Here is a 17,731-nt window from a genome sequence, read left to right on the forward strand (position 1 = left end):
GGAAGGGCCACTGGACCCGAAACGTTAACTCTGTTTTTTCCTTCACAGATGCTGCCACACCTGCTGAGCTTTTTCAGCAATTTTGTTTTTGTTCCTGGTTTTCCTTGGAATTGGGGGAGGTTGAGGGGAGATTGGATCATGCAATCCAGCGTTGTGAGGGGTGTGGATAGAATGGATGGGAAGGATCTGTTGCATTTAGTAGAGGTCAGTGTCTAAGGGACTAATTATTAAGCAGGAATATGCAGCGATGGGTGGGGTGGCGGCAGTTTGTGATGTGCTCCTTAAGAGGCCCAGCAGAAGTGTGATGGGTCACTTGGCCTTTCTCTATGTCATAATGATTGTCTTCCCATTGTGAGTTATGACTTGGGAGTGCAGGAATGGGAATGCGTAGAAAACTGGACATGAGTGAATGTTTTTGTATTTATAATTTTCTCCACCCAAATTAAGTAGTATCAGTAGAAACCATGAAAACCAATTCCCACATGCTTGGTCTAGCTTGATGTGTATTACAGGGATATCCAAGGAAAAAGGTAGGGCATGTATTTGGGCATGGTGATGTTGGCACAGGTGCTTTTTGAGCCCAAAATGGCATCCAGTGCTCTGTCATGCTCAGTTCTGTGAATCGCACCAGACTCCATCCCAGTTAACATGCATGTCACTAACATATGATGGAAGTATGCATAAATCAAATCATTGTTAATTAGCAGCATAAGTGATTTGAAACGATCAGGGATCAGTGTACCATGCCAAATACTCTCTTGATCTTGCTAAATGCCTGCTCAGCAGCAGGAAAAACCCATTCCATCCACTGACACTAATGCTATTTGAAGGGATTGTGAACAATATAAAGGTTAGTTGCTGGTTGTATTCTAGGTGCTATCATCCTGCATTTGTTAACTGCAACCTCGGAGCAGGGAAAGGACCACCAGTGGTTGTGAAGTGACAATGGTGATGAATTTAAATGCCCCAGGTTTCTTCTAGAATTGAGCTGAGATATTTGGCACATCTTCTAATTTGCTGTCTAATCTTACATAAGAGGTCACTGAAGCTATCTACTCCCAGAAAGCTACCCACATTTCATTCTCACTTTGCACAGACCAGCAGGCAGGGTGAGCACACAGCTTTACTAGGATGGCAGGCTTCCCATGCTGCAGGGTGCTGTTGACTATGCACACATCACTAAGCATGCACTGCAATGGGAGTTCTACTCTCTCTAAATCCAGCGGGTGTGTGACTGTAGGCAATTATCAGATTAATCTTGGAACCGGTCATGATGCTCTCATTCTGCTGTGGGAACTGTATTTGAATCACCACAGCAGATCAACTACTCAACTTGAAGTGTCATCTGCTGAAAATATAGCTCGTGATTCCTGTGCATAATCCGTGTACCTGTAACATGGATGCAATGAATTCCATGTGATGAAGCACAGTATTGACATGTTAAAAAGATATTTCTGTTGCTTGGGACATTCTGGAGAAGCCAGGTGGTAACTGTCGCCTGTCTACAGTGATTTGTTGTGATCTGCATGCTGCATTACATCAGCATCATGAGGGGACAAATCTGGCCACCAGGTCTATGGTGAACAACTGAGGAGGAAGAGAAGAGGAGGAATGATAATACCAAATAACTTGAACTCAAATTCTCACTTACAAATAGTCCCACACTTTTGATCTTCAGGTCTGCCACAGCCAATTGCTGTGTGTCTGGAATCACTTGCAGTTTCCTTCCCTAAAGGACATTGGACCAGGTTTTTTTATGGACTGTGGTCGTCATTAGTTTCTTAATTCAAGATTTTTATTGAATTCCAATTTCTCCATCTGCCATGACAGGATTTGAACCCGGTGCCCCAGATCATAATGTGGGTCTCTGGATTAATAGTCTAGTGATAATACCACTAGGCTATTGCTAGATGGTAATCCCTGTTCTTGTTTTCAAGAGCATTTCCAATTTAGCCTCCAGGATATGCGAGTCTGACTATGTAATGTGGTATTGATGAATTGGAGCATAAATGATCAGGGGTGGAAGACATAGATTTAATCCCAAACTTTAGTCCAGTCTGAGCTAATCTGAAAGGGGAGTAACAGAAGCTATGTTGAAAAGTCAGATTGGTGCATGTTATATTTACCTGTATCCCTAGATGACAGTAGGAGACACATTAATTTCTGAATGCAGATTGATCCTTCTTAATACAAGCTGCATAGACGGACTTGAGAGTTTGGGATAAATTCTGATATTTTTAAAAAGATTGGACAATATTCCTACTTAGGAAATATTTAGACTTGAGTAAGTTAATTTACTTCTCATTATTAATCATTGCCTCAGGTTTTCCAAAGTGAAAGTTTGAGTGAAATTGATCTGTTGCTTGTGGACAGCAAGAAATATTTTATTTAAGTTAGAATATTATTATATCCTTTGGTTTGAATTGTTCCTTGCAGTAGTTTGGATATTTTCTGGCCATTTTTGGGTTTTTTCCCTAAAGCCTGAATTAATTGCTTTTTGAACTTTCAGTTGACTTAACTACAAAAGAAACATGACGGTGGAGAACTGTGCATAGTGGGGATCCAAACTGAAATGCTTTTATGCAGGACTTTTTTGATACTTATTGATTTGTGTAAATGTACTAAGTAGCTTTTATTTTAACATTTGTAAGCAGAGGTTGGACAGTTGGAAACTGGATGAGTTTTCACTGCAGTTTGGAAGAGTGAAGGGTAACTTGATTGAAGTGTATGGAATCCTGAATGATCTTGACACTGACTGTTGGAAGGATATTTCCCCTTGTAGGAGAGTCAAAACTTAGGAACCATGGTTTAGAACAAAGATATGAAATTTTTTATCACAAACAGAAATTGCTGGGAAAGCTCTGGAGGTCTGCCAGCATCGGTGGAGAAAGATCAGAGTTAACGTTTTGAGTCCAGTGACTCTTCTTCAGAACTGATGGTAACTAGGGAAAAAGTACATAAAAACCACCTATGCAATTTAGGAGCTTTCTGCCTCAGATTTGGAAGCAGGCAGAGTCATTGGTATTTTTAAAGCAGAAGTAGATCCCTGTTAGGTGAGGGAATTAATAGATGGGAATGTGGAATTCACATCACAAACACAATAGGCATAATTTTACTGAATGACAAAACAGGTTTGAAGGGCTGAATGGCCTATTTCTCTTAATTCATGTGTTCATATATAACCCAAATTTTTAAGCAAAATGTGTGATAAGCTCTGAAATATTACTTTAAATAACAGCAACTTTGTAGATCTGTTATGGAAATCAGTCGTGAGATGCCAATCACTGGGATCCAAATTTGTTTCAAATGTGACGCAAGATTTGCCAAGTTTGTTTAAACAGTGTTTGTTTAATGCAGTGCTGGTTTTCACTAAGACCAGTGCAGAATGGCAAATTAAAAATAGTTCAAAGCTACATATAACATTTAGATGCTTTTAGTTTTAATTTTAAGGATTCACATTACTCTATTAAAGCAGAATCTAATTTGACATACTCATTGAATACAATCTCCAGTATGTTACTATCAGTTTAGTTGAAGATCAGTTTCCAGTATCTCGCTTTATTAATACCATGTCCTGATTCATTTGACCATCTGTCACCAATAGTTCACATAAACAACAACCAATTAAGTTGCTAATCCTAGTCAGGCCAGATTTCAATGTCTTAAAGTGATGCGACAGAACAAATTAGTACATCCGACCTGAAAGACCTTTTAAAGAGCAGAGGTTTATTTTCCCTCAAAGTCAGTATATTCCAAAAGCATCCTCTGCTGTATTAGTTCTCGTCCACTTGCTAGGGGAGTAAAATAATGCTCAGAGGGCATTTTGTTGAGTAATATTTTGCCCAACATCAGATGATGGAAAAGTATTGGAAATGCATGTAGTTTTCTAATATTAGAAATAAAACTTTGATGCAGTAGCAACTGCCAGCTGAGATATGGTCTTTATGGATGCTTGAGGTGTATAATATGCAGTGATATGCTGGTTGGGCGTGTTTCGATCTCGTAGCTGCTAGACCTTTCTATGTAAAGTTGTATTTGTTTCAGATGTACTTTTGTACAGGAAAATCTTACCCTGAATTGGAATTCTTTTTCCTGCTAGATCATTCCATTGAATCAGTGAAATGCATGTGCTGAGGATGTTCTAAAGTAAATAGCAATAGCAAAGGCCAGACTGAAATTCTCCAGCCAATGTAAAATTGCAGATTCTTGGGAAGCAGCATTGGTGACTGGGGCTTCAAGATTTCCCAGTTTTTTTTTTATATAGATTTGGTCTCTCTCTTGGGGTGGTTCCAAGTTGTAAGATTATGGCTTATTGTCAAGCTACTTTGGCTGCTCCCTGTCTTTTAAAAGCCTATAAAAATTCAGACGAGGACAATATTTTCTTCCATAACATGCAAGTATAATTTATCAAATGTTAATAATGGCAAGTTTTGAGTGCAGTCTTTTAATGTTCTGCCAGGTAAGAAGACAAAATCCTTGCATGGGGCTTAAATCCACAGCCTGCTAACATGTGTCTGAGCCAACTTAAAGCAATATTTTCCACTGTTCTTAACAGGAACACTCTTTCGCTATTATTAATGAATAGATAGTGTGATTGGCTTTGGTAAATATAAATTTTCAAAATAAAGTTATCGTTGGAAACCAATTGGAGAAAGGCTTCCATCAGTATGCGATTAGCCTTGAAATACATTGAACTGTTGGGTATTTCAAAATTAACCTTTTGGTAGTATAGAAGTTGCGAATTCTAAAAAAGACACTGTCGAGCTTTTCCTCTTGCATTCGTCAAGACTTCTTGCAAGAATGCCAATGTAATGGGACCAACTCTCTTGTACTGTATGAGAAGAATGTGCTGATTGGTTGGCAAGTAAATTCTGGTAGAGGTGTTGGTTTGGAGAATTAATTAATCAAGTAATAAGGAAGTATGGTCAGAATGCATGAGACTTTGCCTGAGACAGTGGCTGTGTCTGGGAATTTGGTTCAAAGTGGGAATTCGTTTCATAGTGGAAAAAGAGCTTTAAGTCAGGTGTACTGCAAGAAATAAATGAGTGAGGAGTTCTGTGAAAATTGGGGAGAAGGTTTTATTTCTTCTATTATATTTTTACAACTTCAAGTATTTGATTTCTAGTTTTGTGTACAGAAACAGCAGGTGAATCAGTAACTGAAACGTGAAATTTAATCATTATTTTAAGTATTGTGGTATTTTAGTATTGTTGTAATGTTCCCTGGTGATGCTAAACTATTTTAGGTATATGCTGTATTAATTACCCAGTAACTGCTAATTAACACTTTGAAGAATGGCAGACGAAGCAATAGACTGTGATTACTGGATGTGGGAGCTTCTGGAGACTAAATGTGATCCAGGGCAACAGTTCTGCAATAAATATTTGAGGTTGCAGGAACTTGGGCTCAGAGTTATTGTTCTGGAGGCCCAACTACAGATACTGAGTGAGGAGGAATGTTACGTGTACATTTTATTCCAGGTGATAGTCACACTGCTTTGCTTAGGATCTTTTGATTTTGGTCAGTGGGAAAGCATAGGAGGGTGTGACTGCAGGTGATGCAGGTAGGGAGAACCAGAGGGCAGGAGGAGCCTCAGCCTTTGCAATTGTACAACAAATTTGTTTCCAGCTGATTTGTATGAGAGTGAAGGCTGCAGGGTGGATGAACTAACAGGCCATGATACCATGGTACAAGAAACCATTTTGAGAAAGTACCACTACATCACTTGTTGCTCCTAGGCGCAGTATAGTGAGAGGGATCTGTAGCAAAAGTGGGAGTCCAGATGGCTGTGTTGTGTGCCTGGTGCCAGGTTTCAGGATATCTGCTCTGTGCTGGAGAAGAGCTTGCAGTGGGACCCAGTGGTCATTCTCCATATTAGTACCAATGACACAGAACGAGGAAAGAGGTTTGCTGAGTACTGAGGAATTAGCTGCTAAATTATAAAGCTGAGTATAGGTCTGGATTATTACCTGAGCCACATGCAAGATGGCATAGATTGAACAAGATCTGAGAAGTGACTGATGAAAGACTGGTGTGGAAAAATTGGTTTCTGGGGCAGGTGAGAATTGTGCTGAGACTGGTGTTCTCACAAGCAGGCCGTGTAACTATGTAACAGCTTTTGAACTAAATGATGTGGATGAGAGATCAAATTTGGATAAAAAAGCAAAGTGCTAATGTGGAAAACGAAGGTCCAAAAATGGCAGAAAGGGACAGAGAGGAAAAATAATTTGAAGAACGTATTAGCAGACATGACTAGATGCTTCAGAGATACCAAGAAAAGGGTCTGTATCTGAATGTATGTAGCATTCGTAAGAGAGTAAATGAATTAGTTGCACATGTTGAAGTAAATAAATATGATTTATTAGCCATTACCAGGTTGTGGCTGCAGGATGATGACAATTGAGTTCTGAATATTGAGGAGTATCAGATAACAGCAGAAGGATAGCACAGTTAATCAGTGGTGGTATTGGTGCAGTAGTTAAGGATGACCTTGGGGCAGCACGGTGGCTCAGGGGTTAGCACTACTGCCTCAGTGCCAGGGACCCGAGTTCGATTCCAGCCTTGGGCAACTGTCTGTGTGGAGTTTGCACGTTCGCCCTCGTTTGTGCGGGATTTTTTCCAAGTGCTCCGGTTTCCTCCCACAATCCAAAGATGTGCAGGTTAGGTTGATTGGCCATGCTAAATTGCCCATTGTTTGCAGGGATGTGCAGGCTGTGGGTGGATTGGCCATGAGAAATGCAGGTCTAGAGAGGATAGGGTCTGGGTGGAATGCACTCGGCGGGTTGGAGTGGACTTGAGCCGAATGGCCTGCTTCCACACTTTGGCGATGCTATGATTCTATGACCTCGGTTAAGGTGTTCAAGATGTAGAATCATTTTTGATGGAGGAAAAGAAGTCACTTGTGGGTGGGACGTATAGGGTCCTGAATAGTAACCACAACATACAAAGAAGTATAGAAGAAATATTGTGTGCTTGTGATAAAGGGATGGCAATGTATTGTAATCATCTCAACCTGTATGGTATAAAATATCCTGGTAATTTCAAGGTAAAAAGTTTCAACAATATTTTTTTCTCAGCAGTGCTTGTATTTCAAAATCTTCAGGGTGTTAACATTTTGTTTTGTGACACGCTGGTTAATTTTCATGTGGAATTTTTGCCAACGCATTTGAGCTATGATGATCTGGCAGTATTAACTATTGAAACAGACGAATGAAGGAAATGTCCACTTGGAATAAAGTGCTGACAAAACATTTTGCCATCAGTGCTATTTTATAGTTTCTGATTGCTACAAATTTTCTACTTATTTGATCGAAAAGAGAGAGATTTGTATCTTTCAAGATTCCAGTATATTCCAAAGACCTTTTTAAAATCAATAAAGTACTGTTGAAGTACAGATATTGTTGGAATTGTTATAATCTCTTTAGAAACAATATTTTCTAAAAGTGTTTCCAGTTATTAGGAAAGAATTTTGACAAAGGATTTAGCATTTTAAAACATCTATTGTAACAAATGACAAAAGCACCATTAACTAACGATTCCCTTACTTTGTCAAGTGGTACTTCAGCTACAGAAAGTGACAAGCTCCTTGTATATTTATCTGCTGTCGTACTGTCCAGGGAATTAGTTCTTTTAGCTCACAGTTCACTTTGCTCCCAGCTTTTTAAAAGGTTTCTGTATTTCTACTTTGCAAAGTATCAAAAAGGAACCAAATCCAAGTGTTGTCCTCAATTTTCAGAGTTTCTTTTATCCACAGTCAGCAGTAAAGTCAGCTTGATGATTATTCTGATGATGAATGGACAAACCATCTGGAATCTGAAAAGACTGAATAATACATCACTTCAACTGGAAACTGTCTCCCTCCCACATCTGGCTGCGGTAGTTCACCATGCCAAGCAGTGTTTTCTCTCTACATGTGTATTTGTTGATTTATAGAAAAACGTGTAACCTGAACTCGTGTATATAGTTTCCTTTACCCTCTTCTCCATTGTAATGTGGAACATGTTAACCTTTTGTCCAGCTTGAAATATTAATTAGCTACCTTTTTGATCCCAATTTTTTTTCATCTGCAAGGTAAGTGGACAGTCTGTAATATAACTGTTTACAATATGATACCTTTTAAACCTTTCTGGCACTTGGGAGACTTGGGGTCTACTCATTGTAAATTCAGGGACTCCTGCTATTGCTTCCATTTACCACATTCTCAGTAAAACGATCTGAGTCCTCCTTTGATTTCCAAAAATTAAATCGCCAGTTGAAGTCATCCCTGAGCCGAAACATCAAATCTGTTTCTCTCTGCAGATACTGCCAGGACTTACTGAGTTTCTTTCGCACGCTGATTTTATTTCAGATTGCCACCATCTGCAGTGCTATTGCTTTTATTTGTTATCCGTGTTTACTGTCAGTCAGACTTCAGAGCAAGTCATGTGACCTTTGACTCTAATTTTAAAGTCCCAAAACTCAATAACCTTGTACCTCAATTGTATGGCTAGTAATTTTCTCACTGTTTTTATTACAAATAAGTGTGACAATGAACAGATTTTTATTCTGAAGTTGACTTGAGGAATAAATATTGTCCAGACACCAGGCACAACTCCTTGCTATTGTCAGAGGTGTGTCCATCTGGGTGGGTAGAAGAGTCTTAATTGAACATCACATTGGGGAGACAAAGGTATTGTGAAAATTAAGAAGCACCATAACATCAGTTGAGCTGCAAAGCCAAAGCACAGAAATACCAATGTCTGGAAGTCAAACACAGTCCAGCTGGTTGAGAGACTTCATAATTTTAATCTATTAGTGTTAAGTTGTTTACAACTCAGAATTCTAATGGTTGAACTCACTGTTTACTGCTCAGCTGTTAACAAATTATTCAACTGAAGGGCCCTGTCTAGAAATGATTGCAGAATTTTTCTTTTGCTGTGATGTGCAGTACAGTTTGAAATGTAGAAAATTATGACAGACTAAATACAGGGATGATGTTTCCTCTGGTTGGGGAGTCCAGAATGAAGATTCTCAGTCTCCAGGTATGGGGTAGGCCATTGAAAAGAAGAAAATTTCTTCACTCGTCCTGTGGAATTGGCTACCACAGAAGGCTGTGGAAGCCAAGTCACTCTGTTTGTGAAAAAGATGCGGTTTTAGATTGAAAAGGCATCAACGGGTATGTGGAGAAAGCGGTTGTACAAAATCAGGAATTTATTCTTCTGATTTAGAGAGCAAAGATTCCTTTGGCTTTGTGTGTTTTAACAGCAACACAGAATTCTGGAAACCGGTTCAGCTAATTTCCTGTTGTTTATTCAGATCTTGGTATTGGGTAAATTCTGTGCGAATAGCAAATTAATTTCCTTGGGATCAGCTGAAAGCTGCTTAAATCTTTCTGTTTACTCTTGTAGTTAATTACTTGCGAGGAGCGTGTAATTTGCATTTCTAAAACCCTGCATCTTAAATTAAATCTTTAGTACTGAAATAAGTAAGTGGAGTTTTAGCTTACCTGGATTTGTAGGTAAACTTTGTTTTTGAATTGTGTTGACTTCAGTGATATCATTGCGGACATGAAGATTGGGAAGCGCCCTGGTGCACGGGCTGCGATAAGATCTGTCAGTCAAATCCGCTTTGATGACGATGGGCAAGGATATGTTCCTGATCGAGGCGTCACAAGTGAATTTAATGCAATGAGGAATAGGTAATGTGATTAATCTTGTGTAACGTGAAACTGAATGTTATGCAGATAGATGGGAAAAATGTTTTTGATTTTTTAAAAAGGGAATTGTTCTACCAGAAAGTCTTAGGTTAATAAGTTGCAAGCTTACCTGGTGATTCCCAATTAATTATTTATATTAATTGTTAATGACTTATGAAAAAAACATCTAAGTAGGAGTTTTCCATAAAGTCTTGCAAACATCTCCTTTTGGATAGTTGTGTTGGACTGATTCCTGATATTTCCCTCTTAAAGTCCAATAAACCAGTTAGAAGAATGAGAGATTTACTGGGGCTGGTAGTTATAAGGTGGGGGCAGGTGTGTGAAAAGCAGGAGAGGAGATAAAAATGAAACACTGTGCTATTCCTGGATCAAATCATCAAATATACAGTAATATCGCTCTGAAAGGTCTACACAAAAACATTATCAACTGAGTGCTGAATGCTGGTGGCAGAAAGCATTCCAGGGATTGGTGGATCCAAATCTGCATTCCAAGTTGGAGTCTGAAATGTTGCTATATTCAAGTTAATATATCTGACCAGGAGTAAGCCTGTTCTTCCATCTAACTAAATCTTGGCTGAACTGTGTAGTTTTTTAACTCCATTTACTTGGCTTTGATTCATAGCCCTTGCTATTGTTATCTAATAAAATCTGTTGATCCTAGCCTTGAAAATGTTGGGTAATTCACCCCACAACACTTCTCAAGGAAAGGATTGTCATTTCCACTTGCTTTTGTCTGCAGGCATTGCTTCTTCTTTTTGCCCCGATGCCTTGGTTTCTTTCTATTTCCTCTGGTGAATTTTTTTTTTTATTACTTTAAATTTGCTGGTCAGAGCATTATCCAGCTTGTAAACTCGAGAGTGCAAAACAGACTTATACAAACTGTATTTGTAGTTTGTACAGCTAATCCTGGCTACTTTTACCTGTGTTTTTGCTGAAGTGCAATGCCTGTGACTGACTGCTGTACTTCAGCGGGGTGTTATAATCAAACTCATATTTTTCTTTCAGCTTTAGCTAAGTGGCAGCAACTTCCCTCATGAATCAGAGTCTGAGATTCAAGTCCCAGCCTAGAAACCTCAGCACATGATCTTGGCTGTCCTTTTGGTGCAGTATCGAAGGCATACTGCATTGTCGGGAGGGCATTCAAATGCACTGTTAAACCAAGGGCCTGTCACCCCCTCTCAGATATTAAAGATCCTCTGATAATATTCAAAGGAGAGCCAATGAGCCAACTTTGATTGATCAACCAAAATCATTAAAGCATGCTTTGCTGGGCATAAGCCAACAGCTGCGTCTGGCTACATTACCACTACACCATCTTAGTATTGTAATGTCACTGGACTAATAATCTAGTTAAGCCCAGGTTAGTGCTCTGGTGACATGGGCACAAATCCAGGGCCCTCCTGTGGTGCAGCAGAAGTGTCCTTACCCTGGACCAAGAGACCCAGGTTCAAGTCCCGCCTTTTCCAAAGTAGTAATATCTCTGAAGAGGATCATTAGAAAAATAGGTTAAATAATTTATAGAAAACATTTCAAACCTCCCATGTTTGCGAAGACCGCTGGGATATATAGCAAATCAGAATTTTGGGCTATCTTGAGAATATGAAAGACAAGTTCTTCCTCTGTAATTTTTACGATTCAGGGTGGGAAACCTAAAACTGTAAATTTCCAGAAGTAGCAAACTGAGGTGGCATGAACAAATATCTACATTTTTAAGAATCCATGCATATATCATAAAATGATTCACTCAGTAAGAACTGCAGATGCTGCAGTCTGAGATAACACAGTGCGGAGCTGGAGGAAGGAGGGTCCCGACCCAAAACGTCAACTTTCCTGCTCCTCGAGTGCTGCCTGGCCTGCTGTGTTCCTCCAGCTCCACACTGTTACCATAGTATGATGGTGTTTTTCTTATAAGAACATTGCTTGATCACTAAGTTTTTTTTATATGAATAACATTGTTCCTTTTCTCTAATAAGAATAAAAACTTCATAGCATTCTATGTTTCCTTTATTTAGGAAAGGGCTATTTACTGGGAAGAAGTTAAACATTTTTCCTATACATGCTGGTGACTCTGAGGATGTGCCAGAAGCTGGTTAGTTGTATTTCTTTTGAATATGAATTAAGTGTTGCCAAATAACTGAGTTTGGATGATATGCCATCAAATGCTTTTTCTTTATGCCTTATCATGTGCCACTCTGAATCTGGTGCAATGCCTCTTCATCTCTTCACTGTGTAAGTCGTCTTAGCTGCTTTGATGGAACTTAAGACACGTGCATTCGTTCAGTTTGTCTATTCATGCATCAACAAAAAAAAATTGCAGAAGGAACAGCATTTCAATATGTTATTGGTACTTACTTTTTTTAATGATTGCATGGGGAATGTATACGTGCAGCAGAGGGATTTTGCATTTCTAGCCTTTTTCACCCGTAGAGTGCTTGGTTAAAGTTCTGGCAAAGATCTGTAGCCTGGGTTGTGGGTGAGGGAGCTGGCTTGTTCTCGTTCAGACATTTTGTCACCATGCTAGGTGACATCACCAGTGGAGTCTCTGATGAAGCGATGTTGTTCTACTCTGCTTGGAATTTATACTATCTGGTCCATTATGGTGAATAGTGTCATTTCCGGTTTTGATCTATATGGGTTTGTATATGGTGTCCAATTCAATATGTATGTTTGATTGCATTACTGGTGGAGAACCATGCCTCTTGGAATTCCAAACTCGAGGAAAGCCAAACATAGACATGCTCGGGGACAAAAACAAAGTTGCTGGAAAAGCTCAGCAGGTCTGGCAGCATCTGTGAAGGAAAAAATCAGAGTTAACGTTTCGGGTCTGGTGACATTTGCTCAGAAATGAGGAACGCTCTGAGCAAGGGTCACTGGACCCGAAACATTAACTCGGTTTTTTTCCTTCACGGATTATGCCAGACCCGCTGAGCTATATCGGCAACTTTGTTTTTGTTTCTGATTTACAGCATCTGGAGTTCTTTCTAAATTTTTATTTAGTATAGGCATGAGCAGAATTCCTAAAGGCATGGTTCTCCACCAGTAATGCAATCAACAAACATATAGAATTGGACCCCATATACAAACCCATACAGATCAAAACCAGAAATGACACTACTCGCCAAAAACGAACCAGACAGTATAAATTCCAAGCGGAGTAGAATAACATCGCTTCATTGGAGGCTTCACTGATGATGTCATCCAGCGTGGTGATGAAACATTTGAACGAGAACAAGCCAGCTCGGCAAGCAAGTCAACAACCTCAGTGCTTGGTTAACTTATGCCAGACCAAACTTTGCAATGGCGTTCAAAGTAAATGACATTGTGTTCTTCATCTATAGTGGTATTTATAGATTGTGGCACAGTGGTAGTGTCACTCCCTCTGGATCTAGAGGGTCAGGTTCAAGACTCACCTGCTCCACAGGTGTGAAATAACATCTCTGATCTGTTTTATTAGAAAAATATTTTTAATTAAAAAATGTTAGAATAAGTGAGTAATTTGCACAAACCTCTTTCAATTCTTTGTACAGTAGTTAATGTGGCTGCTCAGAATTAAAGGATAGTTGGTAGGAGGTAAATAAGCTCTCTTTAATTTCGGCAGGTAATTGAATACAGCTCATTTGAGAGAATGGAGATTTCTTCTAGCTATGGATGGCACCTCTTAAATGTAATTGGTAAAATAATTGGCACGCCTACTTATTATTGAGTGCGTGTCCATCTAGGAACTTTCCCCTTCCATGCTCTTGACAATGATTTCATTCCCCTCCTATCACTGTCCCAGATTAAATAAAATATGTTTTAACTGTAACTTCATATTCAGCTGTGAGCCGTGTCTCCTCTTCATTGTTCTCTATCATGGACTATCATTACTTCCATCTGTAATATTGCTAATCTCGGCTACAGTTCATGTTGCACACAAGTTGAAGATATAATTTCTGTGTCACCTTCAGAGTTGACCCCTTCAGTGGTTTCTTGTTTGCCATTCTAACAATGCTGTTTACTTTGTAATCTAGCTCATTCAAAACTCTGCCTCTTTACCATTCTACACCCAGTTCCAGTCGCCCCTAATTTTCTTTTAACTTTGCTCACTTACATGGGTTTCTAGTTCCCGACACCTCCCAAAATAAAATTCTGGGCAAGTAGCCATTCTTGGAGGGTTGTACGGCTAGAGGGAATTAGAGACAAGAAGGCGTGAGATCATGGATGAATTTGAATGTGAGGATGAGAATTTTAAAATCAAGGGATTTGTGGATCAGGAGCCAATATAGGACAGAGACCATGGGATTGATTGATAAACAGAGCTTTGTGTGAATTAGGATAGGGATAAGGTATGTTGGATAAACCTGTGTTTATGAAGGGTGGAAATTGAGAAGCTGACCAGGAGAACTTTACAACGTAGTCCAGTCTGGATGCACGAGATGGACTGAAGTTAGGTAATATTATGGAACAAACTGTATCAGGGACTGCTTCATAATAAGAGGTCTTATTTAGCTTTGCTCCCACTCTGTATATTTACTCTTTAACTTTAATTTTTTTTTTAAATTGCACTTATTAAATGCATCCCTTACTATCCAAGTTATAGAAAAATATGAATACAATGTATCTTTGAACAACTGTATTCATATAAACGTTTCAGTTTCTCTTTAATCATTTGTGTTGGTAGCACAGAAACAGAACTCCTGACAGTCTCTTCCTCAGTTACCAGCCCTAGATTTTCCTACAATTTAAATGTGGTGATTTGCTATTTGTCAAAATACTGTTGCACTTTCTAAAAGTAGCTGGATAGTCATTGTAATGATACGGGTAAATATTCATTGCTAATTGTCACCATGTTTGAGTAGTGCCCCTGTGTATAACCATTTGATTAAATTGCATTTGAAACAGTTTCTCTGCCATCACTATGGGATACTGAACTAGCCAATCAAATAGCAGCTGCGACAGAACAATTGCCTCGAAATGGGTTTGAAGAGATGATCCGCTGGACAAAGGAAGGAAAACTCAGGCAGTTTCCTATTGACAATGAAGCTGGTGAGATTTATTTAAAAGAATTATAGTTATGATTGGCAAAGGACACACCTTGTTAGAACTAATTTGAGTGGTAAAAATGCTTTGTTGTCTCAAATAGCTAACTAGCTTTTATATTCATGGTGCTATTTTAGGACTGGAAGCTGAGGAAGGTGTGGAATTCCATGAACACATATTTCTGGAGAAACATTTGAAGGGATTCCCAGAGCAAGGACCAGTACGCCATTTCATGGAGCTAGTTGTCAATGGGTTATCTAAGAATCCGTACTTGACAGTACAACAAAAAACTGAACACATAGAATGGTTTCGCCAGTATTTCCATGAAAAAGAAGACATTCTGAGGGAAAGTGAAGTATACATTAATTGAAATTATTTCTTTAGGGTGAACGTTGTCATGTGCAAAACAAATGGTGCACATTTTTTTTCTTTAATATAGTTGTACAGATATAAACTATTGCATAACTCTGAATGTGCTGTGAGTTGATTACCATAACTCTGTCCCTTCTGGTTACTATTACTTCCATTAGAAAATGTACGTAAAGCGATAATGTTCACATTATAGATCTAGTGTTGAAATTAAGTTGTTTTTTTTTTGGTTTTTTCTTTTGTTTTTAAAAAAAGCTTGAATTTATATGGTATACCATATAACCTTAAACAACATAGAATGTTTCACAGCCAGTGAGGTATCATTTTGAAAAATAAACACAAAGAAAATCAAATTATCAATTGTATCTGTTTTTTAAATCACACCAGATTGCCTTTAAAATGACTTATCTAAAATTTTTTCTTTTTGAAAATTGAAAGCTTTGAAGCAAAGTATCTTTGTTTCTTAACCAGAAAAGGCACTTTTATGTGCCACTCTTAACTGCGAATGCTAAATTTTAAAATAAACGAATTTTTTCCATTGTGAACCATTTTATGCCGTAGGCCTCCATTCAAGATGATAGGATGGTCTGGACTGTGGATTTCTCTGACCAATTGCCAAAGGTCTGTAGTAGGGTAATCTTTTCCCCCCTTGTTGGATAAGGGCAGTGTGAAACCATTACATTAAACCCATTAATTTCAAATCATTTTTGCTAAATTATCTTTACAGAATGTTGTGATGAGCACCTATTTATTAGCACCTACTATTTTGAACAAATAAAACTTGTGTGCAGCAGGAGCAGTAATTTGTACACCATAAATGAATCTTGACATATAACTTTACCTGTCATCGGGCAGTTATATTTTAAGTTAATATGAAGAAAATGTAGTATCAGTAAGCATTCGAGGGATTACTATCTAATGGAACTATTGCATAAATCATACAATACAACTTTGTTTTGCCGTTATGATAATATACATAACGTCAGGTTAACACAATGGAGGAATTGGAATCGAAAGATCTGATCAGATTCTTAATTTTTGATCACTTAAAAGCAGATGTTTAAGTATTGAGTACTCTACTGCCTTGTAGCGAAGACATTCAGCTCATATTTTGTCATCAGGGTAAAGTTACTTGTTATGACACTGACATATAACTGAAATTTTATCACACAGGAAAATGTTGGTACAAGCGCTAACCTGCCATTCAAAATATACCATTATTATTATATCAGTACTAATTTTACATGTGTGAATTTTAGAAATAAAAGTCCCAGAGATCAAATGAGTTTTCGTAGTTAAGTATTTTTATTTTGCAAGCAGGTAATCCAAAGTCTTAGGTTAAAATAAATGGCAACAGGGTAGGGAACCATTGCAAAATTTCTTCACTTGGAAGGTTGTTGAAATCTGGACACAATCTTGAAGAATTCAAATTTTGCAGGCATCTGGGGGAAAGCTTCTCTCAAGATGTTGCGCACATGATCGACCAAATGGCTGCTTCCTATGTATAGGGGTCTATGAACATTGCCTGTCATTTATAAAAATGGAAAATGCTAGAAATGCAATTCAGCCCTTTCAAATAAGCCACACGTGGATTAATCAAAAATGCCAAGTTAATTTTTTCTTTTTTGACTTTGTCTTGATTGACAGCTGAACTATTAACATTTCATCTTTGGGCTGGATCAGCTGGAATAAGGGGGAATGTCCCCTGAGTGACTTGCTAGATATTTTTTCCCCTCTCTACCTGCACATAGTGAATTGTATTTTGGAGTGTAACCTGATGCTTAACAATGTGATGACCATAACATAGAGGAGCAGAATCAGGCCATTCGGCCCATCGGATTTGCTCCGCCATTTGACCGTAGCTGATGTGGTTCTCAACCCCACTCTCCTGCCTTCTCCCTGTAATCCTTGAGTCCCCCTTACTAATCAAGAACATATCCATCGCTGTCTTAAATACACTTGATAACTTGGACTTCAAGTAGACATCAGGGTGGGTCTGCAAAGTTTTGTGTTGTAACTGGCATGCCACTTAGAAGGCTAAATAGTATTTATTTTTCATAGTGACACTTACCACATGGTGGTGCTACAGTCTGAAAATATTTTAGCTTTGACCATTGTGGTGATTAATGTTCTTAGAAAATTATATCTATTTTAATGTTACAGTAGCTATTGAATATGTAGAAAGACTATATATAGAGGAATTTTACTTAATGCCATTTATTTCTCACAATTAGGCTCTAATGCAAGCTTACATTAATATAATTTGCGTTTCACATCACTTTCTGTAGGCAGGAAGATACCTTGAAACATTTTACATAATATGAGCAAAATCTAAAAATAAATCAAGCCTGTTCCTTTGAACTAGCCTTTTTCTCTCAGCATATTCGTTTGAATACTTCTGAGGAATAAATTCCTCAGAAGTCTTGAAAAAAGGTCTTGTCAGTAATCCATGATATTTTATAAGATGCAGTACAGTGAGGATAAAGCAAAATTCTTTTTCATCGTGTAATTTCTTGGAACTTCTTACGCCATATTAGAAACATTAATGTTTCACTAGTCACTCTGGACATCTAGGAATGGATATTATGTGACCTTGCTAGATTTGTGCAAGTCCCAAGAACAAATGACCCTCCATATTTGGGGTTTTAG

The 17,731-nt window shown here is 38.4% G+C and overlaps 1 protein-coding gene across 1 annotated transcript in view; it reads left to right on the top strand.

Moving 5' to 3' along the window:
* mrps31 (mitochondrial ribosomal protein S31) overlaps nucleotides 1-16,367 on the top strand; it is a 27,988-nt gene extending 11,621 nt beyond the window's left edge. Inside the window, exons 4-7 of the mRNA XM_020526823.2 lie at nucleotides 9,530-9,676; nucleotides 11,707-11,783; nucleotides 14,576-14,719; nucleotides 14,851-16,367. Of these exons, the coding sequence (XP_020382412.2) occupies nucleotides 9,530-9,676; nucleotides 11,707-11,783; nucleotides 14,576-14,719; nucleotides 14,851-15,083 (601 nt within the window). The 3' untranslated portion in view covers nucleotides 15,084-16,367. The remainder of the gene's footprint in view (nucleotides 1-9,529; nucleotides 9,677-11,706; nucleotides 11,784-14,575; nucleotides 14,720-14,850) is intronic.
* The last annotated feature ends 1,364 nt before the right edge of the window (nucleotides 16,368-17,731 follow it).

This window comes from Rhincodon typus, chromosome 6 (genome assembly GCF_021869965.1).
Source record: "Rhincodon typus isolate 14 chromosome 6, sRhiTyp1.1, whole genome shotgun sequence".
Lineage (NCBI taxonomy): Eukaryota > Metazoa > Chordata > Chondrichthyes > Orectolobiformes > Rhincodontidae > Rhincodon > Rhincodon typus.